This window comes from Canis lupus, chromosome 33, assembly GCF_003254725.2.
Source record: "Canis lupus dingo isolate Sandy chromosome 33, ASM325472v2, whole genome shotgun sequence".
NCBI classification, from domain to species: Eukaryota; Metazoa; Chordata; class Mammalia; order Carnivora; family Canidae; genus Canis; species Canis lupus.
Window position 1 is genome coordinate 18054443 of NC_064275.1, and position 22980 is coordinate 18077422.

The 22980-nt window shown below is 38.3% G+C and overlaps 1 protein-coding gene across 2 annotated transcripts in view; it reads left to right on the forward strand.

Moving 5' to 3' along the window:
* SIDT1 (SID1 transmembrane family member 1) overlaps positions 1–22980 on the forward strand; it is a 95430-nt gene that overhangs the window by 23026 nt on the left and 49424 nt on the right. For both annotated transcript variants that reach the window (XM_025477403.3, XM_025477411.3), the window contains exons 2-7: positions 6658–6779; positions 7924–8094; positions 16488–16533; positions 19744–19845; positions 20464–20547; positions 22238–22325. In XM_025477403.3, coding sequence (XP_025333188.1) covers positions 6658–6779; positions 7924–8094; positions 16488–16533; positions 19744–19845; positions 20464–20547; positions 22238–22325 — 613 coding nt within the window. The remainder of the gene's footprint in view (positions 1–6657; positions 6780–7923; positions 8095–16487; positions 16534–19743; positions 19846–20463; positions 20548–22237; positions 22326–22980) is intronic.

A 22980-nucleotide genomic window follows, 5' to 3' on the forward strand; every position in this document is an offset into this window, starting at 1 on the left:
TGCTTTGTAATATATGTCAGAACAATGCTTGGCACAGGATAGGGAGTCAAATATTTATTGAATGAGCAACATTCATCCTAAAGCAGCTAGAATCTGTCCTTAGTTCCCCAGAGGAACCATTTTGGGGGACACCGTTTTTCATGGGTCTCTTGATTTCTGCACATCTTATAGGAAGGCACTGTCTGGATTTTTTCCCAATAGTATCGTTTCAAGGATATTTGTATAGCAAACATCCCCAGATGGTAGAGACAGTGTCCTTCTTTGAAGCAAAGTAAGGCAGGTGTACTGCCCATTATAAAAGAGGTGTGTTCCCTAAGCTCATGGTTCCTCTTCTGTCTTGCAACCCACTGTGTGTATGTAGGCAGCCATCTGGGTCCATCCACATCACCTTCAAGAGGAACTGATGCAAACATGCTGATGCTCATGCTGCTTGCTGTGACGAGAGGAATAAAGTCCTTTGTCCCTAACCCAGAAGTCTGTCTTCCATCAGGATCAATGAAACTATGGCAACTAGGGTGGAATCTCAGCTCCTTTAAAGCTTTTGAAAACCATTGTCTCCAATTTGGTGTTTATCACTTCTGCATATGTATATTTTAATACAGGAAGAGGACAGATGGATGGATGTAGAGATAGATAGTTTTGTTTTGCTTGTTTACAAAGTTTATGTAAATGAGATCATGCGGTATATATCCTTCAGCAGCCTGCTCTTTTTCTCAACTTACCTTCTTCAGAGTGATTTGTATCAGTCCAATTACAGTTTATTTATTTCATTCTTGTTCATCATTCACGGGGCATATGTAAGAGAGTTCTTCTTGTGTATGAACTTAGTGGAAATGCTGAAATGTAATATGAATTCATCTTCAGCTTTAGTAGAGATTGCCAACTTGCTCTCTGAGGTGGTTGTACTAAATACATTTCCATAAGCAATATGCAAGGGTTCCTGTTTCTCTGCATCCTTGCAAATACAGTATTGTCATACTTACATACCTTTACCATTCTGATGAGTGTAAAGAGATGAACATCTTTTCACATGTTCTTTGGTCATTCTTCATCTTTTGCTGCTTATATCCTTTGCCTATTTTTCTATTGGGTTGTGTTTTTCTATGAGTTTTAAGGGCTCTTTATGTATTCAAGATATTGATATTTTGTCTGTTATATATGTACAAATAACATTCCTTATTCTATGGCTTGTCTCTCTCCTTTATTCATGGTGTTTATATAGTTGTTTTTTTTTAAATTTCACAGTGAAATAGTAGGAAAAGCCCATATCCATAGTGATATTCAATGGAATCAGGGATTTAAAATAGTGGTGATAGCCAGGTCTGACCAAGCATTGTGTGCAGATTGGGATGCCAGAAGCTTCATTCTTCCACAGCTGAGTATCCTTGGGGAAGTCACATCACCTCTGTGTCCTGGGCTCCTCCTCTGTAAATAATGCCTTTGGACTAGATTATCTTCTTGAGCACCTTCCCAGATATAAGTTTCTCTGATGAGTCAAGGTCATGTGCACCAGGCAGGCAATGGCAGGACCTATGTGGAAAGACCAACTTAATTATAGTTTGGGAAATGACTGACCAGCTCTCTCTGTTTTGCCTGACTCCTCTGGATGGGTAACCACTTTGTCCTCTGTGTACCCTACAGTACTTGTTCACATTGCTACCACAATGTCATCACATTATGCTGTTGGTGATAACATCATTTCTCTCTGACTAGATCACAAGTTCCTCAAGGACAGCATTGCCTTTAGTATACCCACAGCACCTCCCATAGCTCTTAACTGTGGGAATGTTTGATGAATGATGGAAGGAACATGGACGGGTAGCAGGAAAGGATGGAAAGAGAGAGGGAAGGAAGGACCAAATAACTTAAGCACTCCCAAAATATACACCTAGTGAATATAAGACAGTTACTAAAACAATGCACAGTAGGAAAAGCAAGTACTATTTTAGCTATTTTACAGTCAGACTCAGTTTTTCAAGATCACATGGGAAAACAGCGCTATGCTTAATAATGGAAACCAATAACCTCTGATTTATAATCAGATGTTCCAAGTAAAAGAGCCTACAGCCTTATTAATTTAGCAAGACAAAACAAGATTTTAAATTAAACTCATTTTCATCCTCTTTATGCAACAGAATTATATTACTTATAATTTTGAAGTTTTCCCTACTGATACATGCTGAAAGATTAAAAAGAGAGTCTTGAAGCTTTAGGACCTTTCATAATTGAAATCTGTATAATATCAGAAATGGAAGTATTTAAATAATTCTTTCTTAGCCATAATGCAACTCCTTGCTTATAATAAACATAGAAAGAAAATAAGGTATATATACAGTGGTTTCACTTCCCACAATTTCAGTTACCCATGGACAACCATAGTCCAGAAGCAATTGATCCTCCTTCTGATGTATGATCAGAAGGCCTGTAGAAGCCTAATACTATGTCACAATGCCTACATTACTCACCTTGCTTCACCTCATCACATAGGCATTTTATCCTCTCATCATCACAAAAAGAAAGGTGAGTACAGTATAGTGTAATATTTTGAGAGAGAGGGGGACCACATTCATATAAGTTTTATTACTACATATTGTTATATTGTTCTAATTTATTATTAGGTACTGTTATTAATCTCTTACTGTGCCTAATATATGTTAAACTTTATCATAGGTATGTATGTGTGGGAGAAAGTATTTTATATATATATATATATATGATTTGGTACTATCTGCAGTTTCAGGCATCCACTGGTGGTCTTGGAACACATCCCCCATGGGTAAGGGGCAGGATTACTGAGTGCTCACAACAACAGGAAGAAGCAACAGGAGGGAAAATCTTAGCTCTTAAGAATGGTCTATTACAAGGTGTCACGATCCATCATCATGCATGGTCAGTGCTCTGTCCTTCATTTAGTTTTGCCTTTACATGGCTTACTTCACTGCTGCAAATGTAATCCAATTTTCTCAGCTGCCCATTAGCCTCTGAAAAAGCAAAGCAAAATGTGGACAAGACTCTTTATCCTTTCCTGCGGTGATGCATTATCTATTTGTGCCAAAAAACTGCCCAATGTCTTCTGCCTCCTACTCTAATATATTTTTCTGCAATTTATTATGTCAGTATCTCTGAGTTTGTTTTTATTATAATCAGTAAGACCATTATTAAATAATAGGAAAGTAAATGGATTACAAGAGCCAGACAAGGAATAAAATTAGGTGTGGCAATGAACAGTGAATGGGGTAATATGGTGGGTGATATATCTGTTCTGCTCCCTACAGATCTCCATCCTACTAGCCCAGTTTCAGTCCCATAAGACACCAGCTTCCAGACATACTCATAACGTTTGGTGGTGCTATGGTTGTGCACTTCTTAATAATGGGCAGTTGACAAGTTGCTGACAAATGGAATCATCTACTAGGTGATTTTGTTGGAACGTACTTCCCAAAGTGTAGGCTCCAATCCATGTGCATCAGAACCCCCCAGCATGCTTGGTAAGCATGCGTATTTTTAGCTTCTATTCTTGATCTGCTGAATCAGAAATGCTAGGGGTGGGCTTGAGGGATTCAAATGCCAAAAAGCACACTAACATTTGAGAATCTATCTTAAAGTGTGAAAAAAATGGAGGGAAATCCCTTCTGGCACTGAGTACCTAGGAAGTAAGAAGGAGGCTGTATTCCTAGGTAATGAAAAGGGAGCAAACAAGCTAAAGTTCACAGCTTTACTTAGGTTTTTATCTCAGTTCTGACTGCTATGGATTTAAGCCAGACTAGAAGTGTGCTCTAAAATCATGTGCTGCATATTGCTGATGAGTGTCTGTATCATGAACCTCAAAAGTGAGCTTGCTTCTGAGCTAATTTGTTTTGTTAACACTAGGGACACCAAAGGTGAAGTTTACAGCTCCCTAAAAGAGCCAGGCAGATAAATAGTTAAAATACTGTATGGTTTGCAATGAGATACCACTTCACACCCACTAAGATGGTTATAGTCAAGAAAACAGTAACAAGTGTTGAAAAGGATGTGGAGAAATTGAAACTCTTATATATTACCAGTAATGTAAATTGCTAGAATGTAAAATGGTGATCTCTTTAGAAAACATTTTGGCAGTTCCTCAAAAAGTTAAACATAGAGTTACCATGTCACACAATAATTCTACTATAGGTATACACTCAAAAGAATTAAAAGCATATTTACACAAAAACTTGTATATAAGTGTTCATAGCAGCATCGGTCGTAACAGCCAAAAAGTGGCAACAACCAAAATGTCCATAAACTGAAGAATACTTAAACAAATGTGGTACATGCATACAATGGAACATATTTAGCAATAAAAAAAGGAGTATAAATACATGCTACAACATGGAAGAATCTTGAAAACATTATGCTAAGTGAAATAAGCCAAATACAAAAGGGCATATGTTATTCCATTTATATGAAATGTCCAGAATAGACAAATTCATGGAGACTAAAATTAGATTACTGGTTATCAGGGACTAGGGGAAGGAGGAAATGAGGAGTGACTACTAATGAGTACAGGGCTTCTTTTGGGAGTAATGAAAGTATTCTGGAAATAAATACTGGTGATAGTTGTACAGCTCTGTGAAAATACTAAAAACTACTGAATTGTACACTTTAAGAATGTGTGATGTGTGAATTCTATCTCAATTTTAAAAAGTGATGGAAGAAGTGTCCAAGAAAAAAATAATTGGACTACATGGAAAAAATGCTTTCTGTGGTTGTCTATAGGAAAAACTCACTTCCATTTTCTTCTTCTCACACTCAATACATCAGATACCAGATATATGGGTTTTCCACACATAAGGTAATTCTGTGACATTAGTTGGGTGTCCTGCAGTTCAGCTCACTTCTACCTGGATTTAGCATCAGATCTCATAGGTTGAGGGCTCAAGTCCACAAGACTTCCCACCTCTTACTTAAGATACCAATTGCAAGTCCAGGAATTGGGGTAAATATGAAAATTCCCAGAGCCACTGAAAGTCTTGCCCTATGGGACAATGACAAGATGAAACTGAAATCTGAAGGGCACAGCCCTGGGGATAAGAAGACTAGATAAGGTACTGTCAATGAGGAGATGAACTATGAGAACTGTGAGAACATCATTGTGGGTGGAGTGGAAGGTCTGGATATGGACAGTAGGAAAGACATAGAGGCAATAGAACTCAAAGCCCTATTAACTAAGAAGGCTGAAGAAGTAGGAATCAAGGATGATTCTCATCTAATGGTTCTCATGGCTTCTAATCTAATGGCTTCCTGGAGAGGCCATTCAATGAGCAAGGAAATTCAGAAGAAATTAAGAGTGAAAAGAGTGATAGATTCCATTTTGACAGGTTGAGTTTGAGGTACCCATGGAAAATCCAGAACTTAGGAAAAAGTTCTGCATTAGAGGTAGGGTATTGGCAATTATCAGCTGCAGCATAATTTCCAAGGAAACAGGTAGAGTTTAGGCACAAGAAAATGTTTCCTTCATGAGCAAGTGCTTCTTATCAAATTAATAAATTACTCTTTTATTATTTCAATTTTTAAAAAGTCAAAGTAGTTTAATGAAAACTGATATAGGAGAACCAAATAGTAATTATATGGTATCCATGTGGTTCTGTTTCCTCTCAATTTCCATTTTGTAGAGATCCTTCAGGGTTTAACTGCAAGATTTCCTTGTTTCATTTCTTCCCTCTAATTAACAAAGAAGCCTTCAAGAGAATATTAAGGTTTTAATACAGCAGAGGAGGAAATATCATGTGAAAGTTAAAGTTTTACTTTTTCTTTCTTACCATGTCTTTTTCCTATTTTGTTCTTTCTTTGTAGTCTCTGGTATTATTAAAAAAAAAAAAAATGAAAGAAAACGCCAGAACCATGTAGATCCCGGGCCACAGTTCAATCTTCTGTCTTTGAAACAGCCATGACAGTGTTAAACCCTTGCGTAGATATGTGTATTCAGGAGGAGCCATGGAGCTGCTGATGTAGAAAGGCATTTTGTGTCAAGGACTGATTTATGCCTTGGAGCAGGGCAAAGAGAAGAATACTCAGCCCCTATGGTATCTGTTGCTAGGGGAGCATCAGGCCATCTGCTAGGCTTTAATAAAACGTGGCAATAACATTTTGGTTTGAAGCACAGAATGATTTTCCAAACCAAAATTAAAATTTGTCAGCAACCGAGGAGCTTATAGGTCCTTTTTTTAAAAAAAAAAAGATATTTGTTTTTGGGTTTTTTTAAAGATTTTATTTATTTATTCATGAGAGACACAGAAAGAAAGGCAGAGGCACAGGCAGAGGGAGAAGCAGGCTCCCATGGAGTAGAGAGCCCAATGCAGAACTCGATCCCTTGACTCTGTGATCACGCCTTGAGCCGAAGGCAGACACTCAACCATTGAGCCACCCAGGAATCCCCAAAAAAGATATTTGTAACTATAGCATTTATATTCAAATGAGACATCAATATCTTTCTTTTTCTGTTCTGAACTTATTCTCAAAACCTTGTATTGACTGTCCAATTTGAACTCGTCAGCCTACAATTTGAAGCCTCCAGAATCTGGTTTCACAGAACATCGTGTCAGATGGCAGCTGATGTGTGTATGTGTGTGCACATGCATGCACATGTATTTAATGTGTTATTTGCCTTACTCCTCTCTCTGCCCTGGCTCACAGGTGAATGCTGTGCGAGTATATGTGAATAGTTCCTCAGAGAACCTCGACTATCCAGTCCTCGTCGTGGTTCGCCAGCAGAAAGGGGTGCTGTCCTGGCAGGTTCCTCTGCTCTTCCAAGGACTGTAAGTGGATCTTCTCCTGGACAACTTCACTTCATTTGTTTTCTTCCAATGACCTAGACTTTAATTGGTGTTTTCCCTAGGAAAAGGAGAAATCAGTCTTTTGGAATGTTGACATCATAGGTGCAAATAATGGCTATAGCACATAGCCCAACCCATCCAAAGCTGTTCAGTTTCCATCCTCTGTTTTTGTTTTCTAAGTACACAGGGCATAAAGCCCAATATGGGGCTTGAACTCACAACCCTTACACCAAGACCTGAGCTGAGATCAAGAGTCAGATGCTTAACAAACTAAGCCAACCAGGCACCCTGACTCTTGAATTCAGATAAGCACTCTACCTAGATGTGTAGCACATGGAAGAACTTTTAGCATTTTAATTCCATCCAGAATATTCCATAGCTCTTGGTTAGTGGATCATCCGCTGAGTACAGGGCTAGGTTCAGCAGTCAATGTATATGAGTAACCCTTCTTCCAGTCTTCAAAATGCCCAGAGAGTAAGCATTCTTCATTCTATAGAATTTATTAAGTACTACAAAGTGCTAGAAACTAGGGATACAACAGTGGGAGAAAAGGAAAACATGCCCTCATGCCCTCATGAAGTTTATAGTTTTGCAGGGGAAACTGTATAAGATAAGAAAAAAACCAGGAGGCATTCAGACATAGATACATATCAGGGTGTTAAATCATTTTTAGTGGCTGAGTAATTTGAGGATTGAAAATAGTAACTCTCATAGTCTTGACTTGGGCTCTGTTTCTTTTCTTTTTTTCTTTCTTTTTTTTTTTTAATGTTCCATTTAGCAAAAACTCAAAGAGTGGAAATATGAAATCAACTGGTTGTTTTATCAGGACAGTTTCCCCTTCAAATTTTGGTATTTTTTTCCTCATTGAATTAGGAAGATGGTTTAATATAATGTAGACACAATCAAAGTGAACCGGTCAGCACTAAAGAGTCCTCGAGTCCCTGTTATTACATCATGCAAGTCTATGCCAAAGACTAAATCACTATCAGAAGGTCCAGTCTGAAATTTAAAACACAAGGACTTGAAAATAAATTTGGAGAGAAATGAAATAAGATCGGCTTTTTTCCTTGCTTGTTCACTGAGTCTCTCTCTTGTTTTCTTGTTTGTCCTTCATTGGCTGCTACAGATACCAGAGAAGTTACAACTACCAGGAAGTAAGCCGTACTTTGTGTCCCTCAGAAGCAACCAATGAAACAGGACCTCTGGAGCAACTGATATTTGTGGATGTAGCATCCATGGCACCACTGGGTGCCCAGTACAAACTGCTGGTTACCAAGATCAAGCACTTCCAGCTACAGTAAGCAGGACTTATGGGGGCCTTTCTCTATTCATCTGTCTGCTGTTGCTGTGCTTGGGCATGTTCAATCCAGTTTCCCTTCTTCCAAGTCAGCACTCAAGAAGGAAATTGGCCACTTGGCATATTGTCTTACCACCTTCTGAACTCTCCTGCTCATAGCTGGGCATCAGGATGCAATCCATGCAATAGGGAAGCAATAGAGACTGGTGCAGAGGGGAACAGTGCCTAACCTCAGAGGTGTGCTATTCTCAGAGATCTTTGTGAGGACCCTGCCTGTTTGTAGTCCAAGGGAGAGGCTCTGGTGACTGGTTACTTTTATATTATGCATGCATGAGTGCCACTCTCCTGAAGGAAGTTTTCTTTTTCTTCTGAGGAAGCCCTTAACCTATTTTTCTTGTCCTTACTGCTATTCCAGTTTTCTCCTCCCATGTTAGGAATGTATACAGATAAAAAGTAGTGTTCTGTGGTTTTTTTTCCTTTGTGCGAAAACCAATGACTATTTCTTCCTTCTTGTGTTACCACCCTTTGAAACAAAATCAATTGGGATACACCATCTCAAATTGTTCGTATTAGACATACATAGAATAAATTCAGTTGGAAGAGTAGTCTCCAAGGGATCTGTTCTTTTCCAGAGGTTACTTTTGTAAAATATTGTATAAATCTGTGCAAAAATTTAAACAGAAAAGTCATTCCTTAATAAGACCATTAAATTCAGGGACTTTCTGCCCCATTCTCTCTTAAGATCAAGGCTTCTCAAGGGTTCAGACCACTTCCTCCTCTCTCAGTGTTTTAAATAAATTTTAAAAGAAAATATCATTAAATTGGTTTATTAAAATTAGTATTTGCACTCATCAAAATGTATCATTAAGAGAACAAAAAGACAAGCCATTGACTAAAAGACTTGGCTACTGTCCCCATTATCACCCACCCTTCCTATTGCCAAGGCAATAATCTTGGCACCCCTGTGTCTAGATACCGCTGAGAATGGAGACTGGCACCCAGGTGTGCACAAGTTTGTGTGTCCAAATCTCTGTGCCCATAGGTCCAGACTCAGCTTCACTGGAACAAATAGGTTTTCTGAGGAAAAAATGAGGAGATCCAGGAGCAAAAATTGAGAAAACAATCCTGTGACCTAGACTTCTCACTAAAACTTTGGAATAAAGAGTGAAGAGTCCCCGAAAGGGAATCGATGTTCATATTTACCCAAGGAATATATATGTATATGTGTGTATATATATAATATCTATCTAATATTAGATAGAATATGTATATATGAGATAGAACAGGCATTGGTGAACTATGGCCCACAGACTGGCAACTGGGTTTTATAACTAGAGTTTTATAGGAGCACAGCCCATTCATTGCCTACTACAATGGCAAAGGTGAGTATGGAGACATTATGGCCTATAAGCCTAAACTATTTACTATCTGGCCTTTTAGGATATAAAAAGCAGATGAACATGATCAACAAACTTGAACCAATTAATGTATTTAGGAAACTGTATCTCAAAATGATAGAATGCCTAACCTTTTCAAATGCACATGCAACATTTACCAAAATTGCCAAGGTTTAATATATATCTTGATAAACTTAACTAAAATCCTGTATATGGAATTGAGACAGAAATCAAATACAAATGATGTCTATGAAATCCCCAAATGTTTGGAAATTGAGTAGTCTACTTCTAAGTAACATATGAGTAAAGAAAATATTCTGAACAAATGATAATGAGAATACAACATATCTGAACTTCTGGGATGCAACTAAGCACTGATTAGAGGAAAATGCATAGTTTCAAATGTGTATGTTAGAAAAGAATGGCTGGAAATCAATGTGGTAAGTGCCATTTCAAGAAGTTAGAAAGTAAAAGGAAATAATTAAATAAAAGCATAAAACAATGAAATAGAGAATAAATCAACAATGGACAAAAATCAAACAAAACACAAATCAGTTATTTGAAATGACTAGTATAATTTTTATAACTGCTTTTTAAAAATAAGGCAAGCCCATTGGAAAAAAATTGGAAAGAGATTTGAACAGACGCTTTACCAAAGAAGGTATCCAAAATGGTCCCCAAACGCAATCTTAACTAGCTATTAGAAATGCAAAACTATGATGAGAGATTTCACTACACCTACCAATTTCTATCATTTGAAAAGACCCACCAATGTAATCTCACTCCTACTTATTATAAATCCAACTTCTAGATATATAATTGTCTTATTCATCTGATGGAATACTACACAACAGTAAAACGGAACAAACTATTACAATAGCTGGCAACATGGGCAAATCTCACAAACACATTTTCAAGCAAAAGAAGCCAGACAAAAGGAATACATAGTATTTGATTCCATTTATATGAGGTTTAAAAATAGGCAAAACTATTCTGTAATGTGACAAGTCAGGACAGTGGTGACTTTGGAGAGTGTATTACTGTTTACCTGGTGAGAATTCATTCAGATATATACTTATACTTGTGGTTTTTTTCTGTATGTTTGTTACACTTCAATAGGAAGGTTAATTTTTTAAATCATAATATTTTGGGGATCCCTGGGTGGCGCAGCGGTTTGGCGCCTGCCTTTGGCCCAGGGCGCGATCCTGGAGACCCAGGATCGAATCCCACATCAGGCTCCCGGTGCATGGAGCCTGCTTCTCCCTCTGCCTGTGTCTCTGCCTCTCTCTCTCTCTCTCTCTGTGACTATCATAAATAAATAAAAAATTAAAAAAAATTTTAAAAAAAGAATCTTTAAAAAAAATAAATCATAATATTTTAAAATAGTATATATTACTTTTGCAGCTTGTTTTTCTGATCAGAATGTTTTGTTCTATTGTAAAGCTCACCTTACATTTTCTAAGGCAGTTTTTAAAGGGGTCTATAGCCAGTGGAGTTGCTAATAGGAATCAGATATTTATCTTGGTCTTCTCTGCAGCTCTTGCAATATGTACCTAAGAGGTGGATGGACAGACAGGTGAATGAATGGCTAGAAGGATGGAGAAGTAGTCACAGCATTTTATCCAAGTCTCTCCATTAATTTTGGCTTAGAAAAAAAGTAACATGATAATTTGAAATGCAAAAAACAAAAAACAAAACAAAGCAAAACCTCACTCTCATCCCTGGGTGGGGAAAAGGCAGAAAAAGTTTCTCTGGTAGAAAAAAATCTACCCTGATCAATTAAGTGAGAGTTTTAGAAGGGAGGTTTGAACATTAGAATATACATTTTTAGAGTTTCCCAAGTGATTCTAATGTGTAGCCAGAGTTGAGAACCACTACCTCTAAGCAATTTCTAAATATGGTGCTTACATTTAATTATTTTAATACTTTATTTATTTAAATAAATCTTTATTTAATACTTTAATACTTTATGATATTAAACAATATGGGAACTCATGGTGATATATTTGAAGGAGGTGGAAGTACATTACTTGAAGAGTACAGTTTGAACTTTGGAGAAGCCTCATATTTACTGATTGGTCTCTGTGTCTTTGACCTGTCACTGTCACCTGGTAGCAGTTTAACTTGAATTCTAGGGCTGGTTTTCCTGTGAGGCTAATTAGACCCTTTGGAGAACTGAATTCTGTGAAACTGAAATCATAAGGTCACAACTCTGTGCAAGTGTTAATGAATGACATGCATGCTGGTGGAACTGCAAATCTATTCCCTCACATTGTCTTCTGTTTCCACCTCGAATAATGTGACCTGACCTCAGCAACCAGGCATTCAGAGCATTTCAAAATGCACACAGTTACTAGGACTTTTATGAGAATAAGATAAGTCTGAGAAGAGCTGGTAACTGAAATATATATGCATCTCTTCCACCTTGGCTCCGGATTGGCTACTCAGAAATCTGGAGGATGATGGTAACAGGCAGGATCTAGGGATTGTGGTGAGATCTGAAGTCTACAGATTGAGAGAAATGCTGAAAAATCAACTCAAAAGTCCTAACATGGCAGTTTCTGTTGTATGCTTTTGAGTGGCAGATAGAAGGTATATGAAAACATGTTTCAGGACTTTTTTTTCTAGAATTGTAAATTTTAAGAATGAAAGGAACTTTGGAAATTGAATCCGCTGACCTCATTTGTACTGAAGAGCAAACTGATGTCCAGGAAGGTTAAGTGACTTATCTAGACACACAGCTAGGAAAGGGTAAAATCAGGGTAAAATCATTCTACTCCTAACTCCCAGTTCTGAGCTCTTCCCACTATAATATGCTATTTCTACTTTGTGTTTAAAACTGTCCTCCGAATTTTTATGTTGCCCTAAATATGTTTCTCAATTCCATAAAGCATTTATTTATTTCAATCAAGTCTTAAAAATAAAATTCTGACTTAAAACATTACTCCCTGCCATCTAACTATCCCTCACCCACCTCCACACACACATAGCTTTGCCACCACTTACTTTCCCCAATTCCAGTGCCCTAGCATTCTGTGTTGCAGAGTGTGAAGCTGCAGGCAGGGAAGAGCCCCTCGCTATAGGGGCAGGCAGGCACCTAATCATGGGGTCAGGGGAGCTTGGAAAAGGTGTTAAGAAACTTAGGTAGTTGGGGCACCTAGGTGGCTCAGTGATTGAGCATCTGTCTTTGGCTCAGGGCATGATCCCGAGGCCCGGGTATTGAGTCCCACGTCGGGCTCCCTGCATGGAGCCTGCTTCTCCCTCTGCCTATGTCTCTGCCTCTCTCATGAATAAATAAATAAAATATTTTTTTAAAAAGAAACCTAGTAGTTGTCTAAGTTGTAATAGTTGTGTGGAGGGTTTGAAGGGGACAAGACTGGAGGTGGAAAAATTAGATATTTATTTGAGAGGGGGATGGGGAGCCTGATGCCAGGTTTGATCCCAGGACCCTGAGACCATGACCTGAGCCAAAGGCAGACCCTTAATTGACAGAGCCACCCAGGTGCTTGAGATTCACTGATATTTTTTGTGCAACTGAATATATATGGGATTTTTATGGCAATTGAATAGTTATATATATATATTATATATAATATGTGGCTAAGGAAAATGAGAAGGTCAAGAATAGGGTAACATTCTTATGTAAGGGATGGTCTGAGAAATAGGAGCCATGAAAAGAAGCTGAGTAGGCACAGCAGATGTGTAAGAGAAAACCCAGGAAAGCAGGTGTTCCAGACCCCAAGGAAGGAAAGAGTTTTGAGATAGAGGGAGTGGTCGTCAGGGTCAAGCATCACAGAGAGGTAAAGTTAAGAGTGAAGTCGCTGGGTTTAGCAATTAGGAGGTGACTCTTACCTTTTAGCAAAGGCAACCTGAGGGGGATGGTGGGGAAATAATCCTGACAGCAGTGGGAAGAGGAAAGGATGAAGGAGGGATGAAGGAGAATAGTCTTTTAAGAAGCTGGGTTGTGAAGGAGAGGGAGGAGGTAGAATGACACCGAAGGAGCGAAATACAGGAAAAAGGGAGGCATTTTGTCAGGGTGTTTTTGTTTGTTATTTATTTTGAAAATGGTTGAGATGAGAGCATATTTATAAGCCAAGGCCGTATAGAATTTCTAGGACTGTTGGATTTTATAGAAGCAGAGTCCCAGAGAAGGAGAGAAAGGATAGGAGGTAGCACATGCATGCAGGGTTTATACTTAAACCAGAGCGATGAGGTGGAAGGTTATTCACAGCCAGAGGGTTGCTGGAAGGGTTGGGGTGAGCGAAGGGAGTTCATAACAGATGGCAGTAAGGAGATAACAGGGAATGATATTCCGAAGTCCATAGTCCAAGTGAATAATAGGGCATAATTTCCTTCAACAAACAAAGTGGGGGTTTTGAACACACACTGGGCTCTGTGCCAGGGCCTGGCTATCACAGGATAAAGAAGATGCTGAGAATCTCACAGTATTTTCCAGTACTCACCCCAAAAAACCGCTTTGCTCTTGTCTCTGCCTCTTTTCCCACCCACCCTCTCTACCCACCCCCCTTTCTTTTCCTTCTGTTTTATGACTCTCCCATATGGATTTCTCCTCTTTCCTCTTCTTCTTCTCCTGTCTCCCTTATCTGCACACTCACCTCTCTGGACACCATCAGGTCCTTTTCTCTTCCCCCGTCCCACAAACTAAGCAGAGCAAGAGAATAATATCAGCTTTGAGTTTTTCTTATTTATCGAATAAACATTTGTTTCCTGTGCTTAATCTTTTTAAACAAATGGATTGAAAAATTTATACTTTTTTTCTCTAAAGGTGTGTGGGAGTCTCAGTTAGCTTTGTCCTGTTGGTTAACAACACTGTTAAGGACGGTTGGCAAGATAAACCTTCCCCAACCTGCGTCAGGGCCCATGGGGAAGGAAGCAAAATGTTTCATCGGCAACAGACACCATGTTTATTTTGCATACCCTGTTGGCTCTATGACAAAGAAAGGACTTAAATGTGATAGTCTTAAAGAAAATAATGTTTTTGAAGCTTGTATGTATTATACTGGTAAAGAAAATGCAAAGAACAAGGGAAAAAAATCATATTGATGCCCATACATTCAGTGTTACAACTGGAATTCAAATTATAGGGGAGTATAGAAAGAAATTTCTGGCCAAAGAAAACTGGTTGCATCTGGAAATCTCATGCTGTCTGTTGCTAGCCAAGAAGATCTGCGTCTTTTTCTTTCCCTTGACCTGGCAAGGAACAGAGTTGAAGGCCCCGTGTTGCCCTGGTAACAGTAGATGACACCACACTGCTGACAGGGTGCTGTCCAGCCACGCACAGCGCCGGGTCCTGACCCTGGCCGTGGAATCTCAGGAACAAACACACAACTGGGTTTGACATTGACTTTGGCTTCTTTAGCTGACTTAGGGCCACAAGTTTTCAACTGCGCTTCGACAGAAACAGTCCTTGACTCTGACAACTTCTGTTGGGAGTAGACACATCAAACTTGCCCCCATTGCTAAATTCTGAGCCCCGTCTGCCAACAGCTTAAAATTGCTGGTCATTAAATTTAGAAATAGTGCTTAAGTTTTATGACTTCTAAACAACGCCTCCAATTATAAACTTCTTGTTAAATGTTTTGACATGTCCTTTATAAAGGAATCTTTAATAAAGTTTTTAAAACGGTTTTAACTTTTATAAAAGGAAAATTAGCAGCAGAGTGAAAGACTCTTTAGAGAGCACCAAGGGATGAAGCTGGGAAGGAGCCCCAGGAGAAGTTCAGTTTTGGGTTCCCTGCAATGCAGGCCACCCTGGAGGGGTGGGGACATGCAATCCCCCAGGTGCCAGCACGGAGAGTGCAGTGGGCTTGAGTGAGTGACCTTCACAGCCAAAGATGAGGCAGGAGCCAGAAAAAGCAAAAGCCCAAAAGCAGCCCTTACAAAACTCTGGAGAAGACCAATTTGTCTTTGTGTTTTCTGGCTTCTTTAACCTGTTCTACATATGTTCATGGCAGCCAGCACTCTCTGCTGCAAGTACATGCTTCCCACACTCCTGTCCTCAGTGCTGGATTGTTGCTGTCTTCCACAGAAGAATGAACATATCTAATAAAATAGTTCACAGTAAATTACTAACTGGAGAGAAAACAACTACATTATATTCTTTTGGTGGTATTTGCATTTTAAAGGAGGATGGCCTTAGAAGGCAATGTGTAAACAGAAGAGGAAGAAGTCTTGGACAGGAATATTAGCCAGTGTGCCAGGCAATTGGAGAAGTGCTTGGGAGCAGGAAGTGTATGCTTCTAACCCTAGGGCCCCTCCCATGGTGATTATGCATTCACCACATTTAAAATAATGATCTTTTGCCATAGATACATCCAAAGTATTCTGAAGTGTCACCGACGTTATCCAGAAGGATCTCAAGCCTTCTTTTCCTCTCTCTTTTAGCCCATTCTGACACCCAAACCCTGTGCTTGATTATAAAACCTTAAGAGAATCCAAAGGCAAAAGTGTCTACAAAAGTAAACAAAGTAATTACTTTTATAGGTACAACTTGATGGGTATATAAAGACCTAAAATTGAACCCCTCCCCAATTTGATCATTCTTGAGAGTTGAAACCAAGTCCTCAGTCTACTTTGTCAGTTTGATGGGACTAGAACTCTTTTCACAAAAGGTAAGGGTTTCCTTGCATCTACTGTAGGATGATTTTCTTTTACACAAATAATTTTTGCAGGGCACCAGGGTGGCTCAGTTGGCTAAGTGTCTGCCTTCAGCTCAGGTCATGATCTCAGGGTCCGGGGATCAAGCCCCATGTTGCACTCTCTGCTTGGCAGGAAGTCTGCTTTTCCCTCTCCCTCTGTACTCTCCCTCTCTCTCAAATAAAAAATAATAAAATAAAAGTTTTAAAAATATAAATAGATAGATAGATAGATAGATAGATAGATAGATAGATAGATAGATAGATTATAGATTTTGGTTACTAACTTAGCTTTTCTCTCACTTTCCCCCCTTTCCTTTCTCCCACTTATGTTTCTCAGGACAAATGTTGCCTTTCACTTCACTGCCAGCCCCTCTCAACCTCAGGTAAGCGAAAATTTTCAAGGTTATCATGATTCTACCTGTTGACAATGCACCCAAAAAAGCCATGGTAGTAGGTAGAGTCAGAACATGGTGTTACCGTTGACTTTTCACAACTTGAGATATATTTGTATTTTTGGCATGTTATTCATATTATTACTGGGATTTTAGACACAACATTTAATCTCATCACCTTAATTGGTGCAAAATGGGAGGCATGACATTTTTTGGAAGATGTTCCTTGACTCAATTTTTAGCAAATTGTGTGTTTGTTATGCATCAAAGACAGTGTTAGACTGTGGTAGGTGCTGGACATATGAGGTGAAGAAGAAAAAGATGCAACTTCCACCTTCATGGACCTTATAATAGAAATGGGTGCTGCAGGGGGCAGGGGAGGGGGTGGCAGGGAGTGGAAGGCCAAACACAAAACAGGTACACAAATAATTAATTGACCTAGAAATAACATATTAATTTCTGCAGTGTAATGGATAGAATAAATTAGTTACTCTTGTCATAAAGAGAGAACAGGAATGCTGACATGAGAAGAATTAGATATCTGTGCTGTGCTCTCTACTAAACCAAATCATAAACAGAATAAATATTTGAAAACTTTAAGTTGCTTTTCTGTTGACACTTTGAGCTACTTTCCTTTTTTCCTTCATAGCTTCTGAAAGAGTAAAGTGTATGCAATAGCAAGTTTATAACAGATTTGTTTAATGTCTTGATATTTTTTGTAAATCTTCTGCAGGCTGTAATACAGGTTAGATCATAAATGGCTACTTAATTTTTATTTTGGATATGCTAAAACTGGGATTAACATAATATATGGATACTGTTGTAAACCTATTACAAGCATTTATGTGCTGGTAAATACTTAACAACCAGTTCCCGGAGAGAAACTCCTGATTTGTAGTATTTTCCCATTTCTGTGGTGAACATACCTCTAATATGGCCAATCCTAAGCTGCCAACATGATGTCCTTGAATACAGAGTTGGGAAGAGACGTGAGCAATCAGCTCTCCATACCTGTATGAGCCAACTCCCACACATCTTTTGAGAGCTAAATTTCCCATCGGTGAAAGCCTCCACAGTGTATACATACTGCCATCCAGTGACAAAAGAGGACTACAGGGCCACAATCTATTGCCCTCAACATTTATTGGCCACTTCATTCATGAAATATTTGAAATCAGAGAGGGAGATAAAACCATAAGAGACGCTTAACTCTAGGAAACAAACTGAGGGTTGATGGAGAGGAGGTAGGTGGGGGAATGGGGTAACTGGGTGATGAACATTAAGGAAGGCACATGATGGAATGAGCACTGAGTTTTACATGTAACTGATGAATTGCTAAACCCTATCTCTGAAACTAATAATACACTATATGCTAATTTTAAATTAAAGAAAAGAAATATTTGAAAACACTAGTGGCTAGGTGCAAAAGGAGATATCTAAAAAGGGAGGGAAAAACTTACACCTCAACTACAGTCTAGTCTAATAGTACTCTATAGTGCTATGCTAAATATAGTAATGAACTGAATGCTAAAGTGCACTTTCAGTTTGTTGAAAATCAGTGATGATTATATGTTACGGCTCCCTTTTATTTTTAAAAAGGTATGTAAATGTGAAAATCTAAGCAGTTTGTATATAAATCTCAAACTAAAGTAAAGCATCCTTAGAAAAAATAATAAAACAGAAATTTTTTGATATCTATGAAAGTTTGACCTTACTATTAACTGTACCCATTTTTTGGCCTAAATTTTATATCCTTTTCAACTGTAGGAAACATTTTCTAATTATATAAACTCACCCAAACTATTATACATTCTCACAGAACCTTGATTATCAGATAGAAGCAGGTTACAGAAGCAGGTTACAGGTAGGTAATGAGGACTCAAGATGGTGATTTCTGGCCTAAATTCCAGCCATTGCTTTAGGTACTTGTCATTTGCTTCTTTTTGATAAAAGTAGATTATCCGGGCAAGGATCAAAAACATTTATTTGGGTTCCCTAAGAACCAAATACCTCTTGAGAATTCCAGAGCATTTACCCTTGGAAGAACCCTGTGTTATATGTATTTGAATCAAGCTTCAAAATGAAAGGTCAAAACGAAGTGGGCTCTTGGGAGTGTTGCCATCTGTTACAAGGCATGAACAGACTTCCAAACAGCAGCGTTAATGACACTTTTTAATCTTGAGGTTATTTTTTACCCCAATCAGAAGGCTTTGGATTATTGAAAAACACTCTATTTTTATTGCTCTGGTTCTCGGTATAAGGTTAATAAAAAGGATGTTAGAATACAAAATTAGGTTTTAACAGGTTTTGCGTCTCCTTTAAACTGACATATGTATTAAAGTTCTAGGATGTTGAGCTTGTTTTGATTAGTGTCCTCAAAATCTTGATGTCAAGCTTCTCAACCAGTTACCACATTTATAATTATTGGACAAGAGTCTCCTTTCTTCATTTGTTAGCAACATATTTCAAACTCAGGGTTAATAAACAGTAGATTTCATAATCTAATCTAGGTAAATGGTTTAACTTCTTTCTATTATAAATGCTTCCTGATTCTGATGATACCTGAGAAATAATTTTAAAGATATCTCAGCCTGTTCAAAATTGTGAATATATTTCAGGGAGCTAGAAGTAGTGCTTGATCTTGATCTTTGAATGAAAATATTGTCTCGCTATATTCCAACCAGGAAAGAGATTCTTTAGCAAGAAGTCTGTGGGCCAGGTAGGTCCAGTGATAATTCTTTGCCTATAGGAAGGTGGTTAAGAATCTTGAAGAACAGGCTTATCTGCTTTTCAAAGTGGAGCTTCCTATTTCAAAATGACCACATCGAAGTAAATGTCTCATGTTACATCTTGAATATCCGTAGTTCAAAGGATTGGAAGGATCTCCTTAAACAGAAACTGGAATGAAGTGCAGGAAAGTATAGTTGAGAAAGAAATGCTAGCAAATGAAATGACATTGTGAAATGACTACCTTGTTTTATTCACCGCTGTATGCTTATTATCTGGCACAGAACCCGGAGCCCTGCACACAGGGCTCAATATATGTGAGATGAGGGGCTGACTGATTTAATGGAGATGTAATCTGAACTTTGTGCCTAATATTAGAGGAAACAATCCTATTCATGTAAAACCAGTTTGAATTCACAACTATAAAGATTTCTTAATATTAACAAATCTTTTCTTTCTTTCTCTTATTCTCAGTATTTTCTATACAAGTTTCCTGATGATGTGGATTCGGTTATTATTAAAGTAGGGTCTGAAATGGCTTATCCGTGTTCTGTTGTCTCAGTCCAGAATATCATGGTGAGTCTTAATAACTTGTCGACCTTTCAATATGGAGCATTATATTGTCCCAGGATAAATGAAAGAGCAGGGTGGGGACTATCTCATCCTCTTACTCTGTATCTCCTGCAAAACTGCTAAATAATAAAAACAATATCTTGTGCACACAAGTGGGTTATCTGTTTGGAGATACTGATTTGGGGAGATAGAGAATAGTTGACTCCTCACCAAAATAAACAAAGGAAAGAAGGGAGGATCATGACAAAGAATATGGAAGACCAAATTGTGGGCTGCACAAGAAACATAGAAACCTACTGTTTATTCTATGCTTTAAAATTTTTATTGTAATATTAGGCCCTTTCTGTCTCATGTGTTAATAAAAATGGGAAAGGTGTTATATACTTTGAGACAATCTTCAGTTCTCTCTGATATAAAGTGATCTTTAGAAGGCACTTTAGAAGATTTAGAAGACAAAGCACCAAGTTTTAGAAGGAATGCTTCATGGCTTTTCTTGAAGAAAACTTTTCATGGTTTCTGGCTGAGTAAGAAACTTCTCGCTCCATGATCCAGGTGGAATGGTGGTGTGTGTAATATGGCTTTAGTGATGCTTTCCTTTTTTATCCCTCATGCACGTTACAGTGCCCAGTGTATGACCTCGACCACAATGTGGAATTTAATGGTGTCTATCAGTCCATGACCAAGAAAGCTGCCATCACACTACAGGTGAGACATCTATTCTGTGGTCACTATTGTCAATGACAATACACAGTTCATAGTCAGGTTACCTGTTGACCAGCATCCAGAAGGTATCATCGTCCACTGTGTGCCTTGGATCTCTCTCTTTTATGATTGATTTTAGAACAAAGATTGTGGGGTACCTGGGTGCCTTGGTCAGTTAAGCATATGCCCTTTGTTCAGGTCATGATCTTGGGGTTCTGTTATCAAGCCCTGAGTTAGGTTCCCTGCCCAGCAAGGGGTCTGCTTCTCCCTCTTCATCTACCCCTCTCTACCCTCCACTCATGCTTTCTCTTCTCAAATAAATAAATTATATATATATATATATATATAAAATAAAGATTGCTACTCCTGAAATCAAAGCATAGGCCGTGGTAGACAATGCTCCTCTGCCAAGTACCCCATACCCCTTCAGAAGTCTTGGGGACCCATGATGTGATGGCACATATATCTGACAGATTGCTAAGATGCCAATCTACTCATTGGGAGATGACAATTTAGTGTAAAGTTTGATTTATTTAAAAGAACTGAACATATTCTAATGCTCTGTATACCTATAACAGTAACCCAAAGAGGACTTCCATTCTGTCCAGAATGGAAAGGTTCAAAGGAATATGGACCACATGTGCATAGGGGTTTGCCCTTTTGTCATTTGTAATTAAACTATTTCAATAGCAATTTTATGGCAAAAAATGAATGTATATCCTGTCAGTAAATTTTCAAAGAGATTCTGTCCCTGCCTTTACCACCTTTAGGGTGGTATTTACTTTAGTTACCTACAACTTAGTCTATTCTCCAGAGTAAGGTGTTACTGTTTACTGAGCAACAAAGAATGAAGAAAGGTTAATTATAATTTAGCTATCAAATGTAGTAAGTTCTATTAGGCTTTAATTTCCTAGTGCCTCAGTTTTGATATGCCAAATATCTGTTCTTGTTCACTCATGAATAAGGAGTCTGGGACACAGAGAAGCACGTTTAGAGAAAGTTAAAGCCAGGACTGTACCTCAGGTCTCCTCACTTAAATCCTTGCATCCCTAACCTACATTATTTAATCAATTGTGACTGTGTGACTTTTGGAAAGTCATTTATCATTAGACGGTCTTATTTTTTATCTTTTAAAGATTTTATTTATTTGGGAGAGATAGAGAGAGTGAGAATGAGCAGTGGGGAGGAGGGGGACGTGGAGAGGAAGAAGCAGACTTCATCCCAGGACCCTGAGATCATGACCTGAGTCGAAGACAGACACTTAACTAACTAAGCCACCCAAGTACCCCTATCATTGGATTTTTAAATAATAAAAACTCAATATAGTGAACCTAAAATACTCTAAGGTATGCTAATTTTAAAATTATAATATACAAATATTAATTATTAAACATAGGCTGTTGACATATTTTTTATATGGGACCTATTACAGTTCTAATCACCTAAGTGGACACAAGATAGATTGAAATTAGAATAAGGTATCTATTTACTTGAATTTTTGTATGTAATAATTATTTTATTGTGGATAAAATCTAAAGTAGGTCATGGTTATCTGAAAATTCTTTCTAAGAACTTAGGGGACAGGGGTGAACGTTCTCTTTCCTCTCTTACTGCTCCCATACCCACCACCATGGTTGTACTCCCCTTTTGCTATCCTTTCTTGCTACATCACATGTTGTTATGTCTTATGCAGAAGAAGGATTTTCCAGGCGAGCAGTTCTTCGTGGTATTTGTGATAAAGCCTGAAGATTATGCCTGTGGAGGATCTTTCTTTATCCAGGGTAAGAGATAGTGAGGAATGCTTGTCACTTAGAAAAACTTAATGAAATGGAATAGAAGGAAAGCCAAAACCTCACAGGGGCCCCCAACTCTTATCTCCGGTTTTCACTGAAGGTCATCAGGAGTCTGAGAGATATGTGAAAAAAGTAAGAGAGAAGATGAAAAATCTAAAGCTATTGTTGATACTACAAAATGTCACTTAGTGTAGCATCACTTAGCACATCTTTTCAGTCTTGTGCTCCCTCAGACTGTGCGACTTATATTCACTCAGTTGGCCTTTTACTCAACACATTATTTGCTATTATGAAATAATGATTTTATGCAGCATATCAAGGTCCACTTTCTAAGATGGGTTTGGTAGCCAGCAGTAACGGAGCTACTGTATTTATCAGTAGTCATCATTTCCACAAAGATGTACAAGGAAAATTCAGAGTTCTCAATTTCAGTCGCCAAAATTATACCTGGCAAGATGGTAAGAAAACAAAGTGGGACAATTTATCCAATGACAAGGAATTGTGTGTGAGCTCTTGAGGATAGTACAAATGGTTATGGGTAACTACCCAAGAACTACCGTGGGAATGGAATAAAATAGGCTGTTGATTGAAAACATAGACCCCCAGCAGCTAATAAGCCACATGTGATCAACACAGAGGGTGT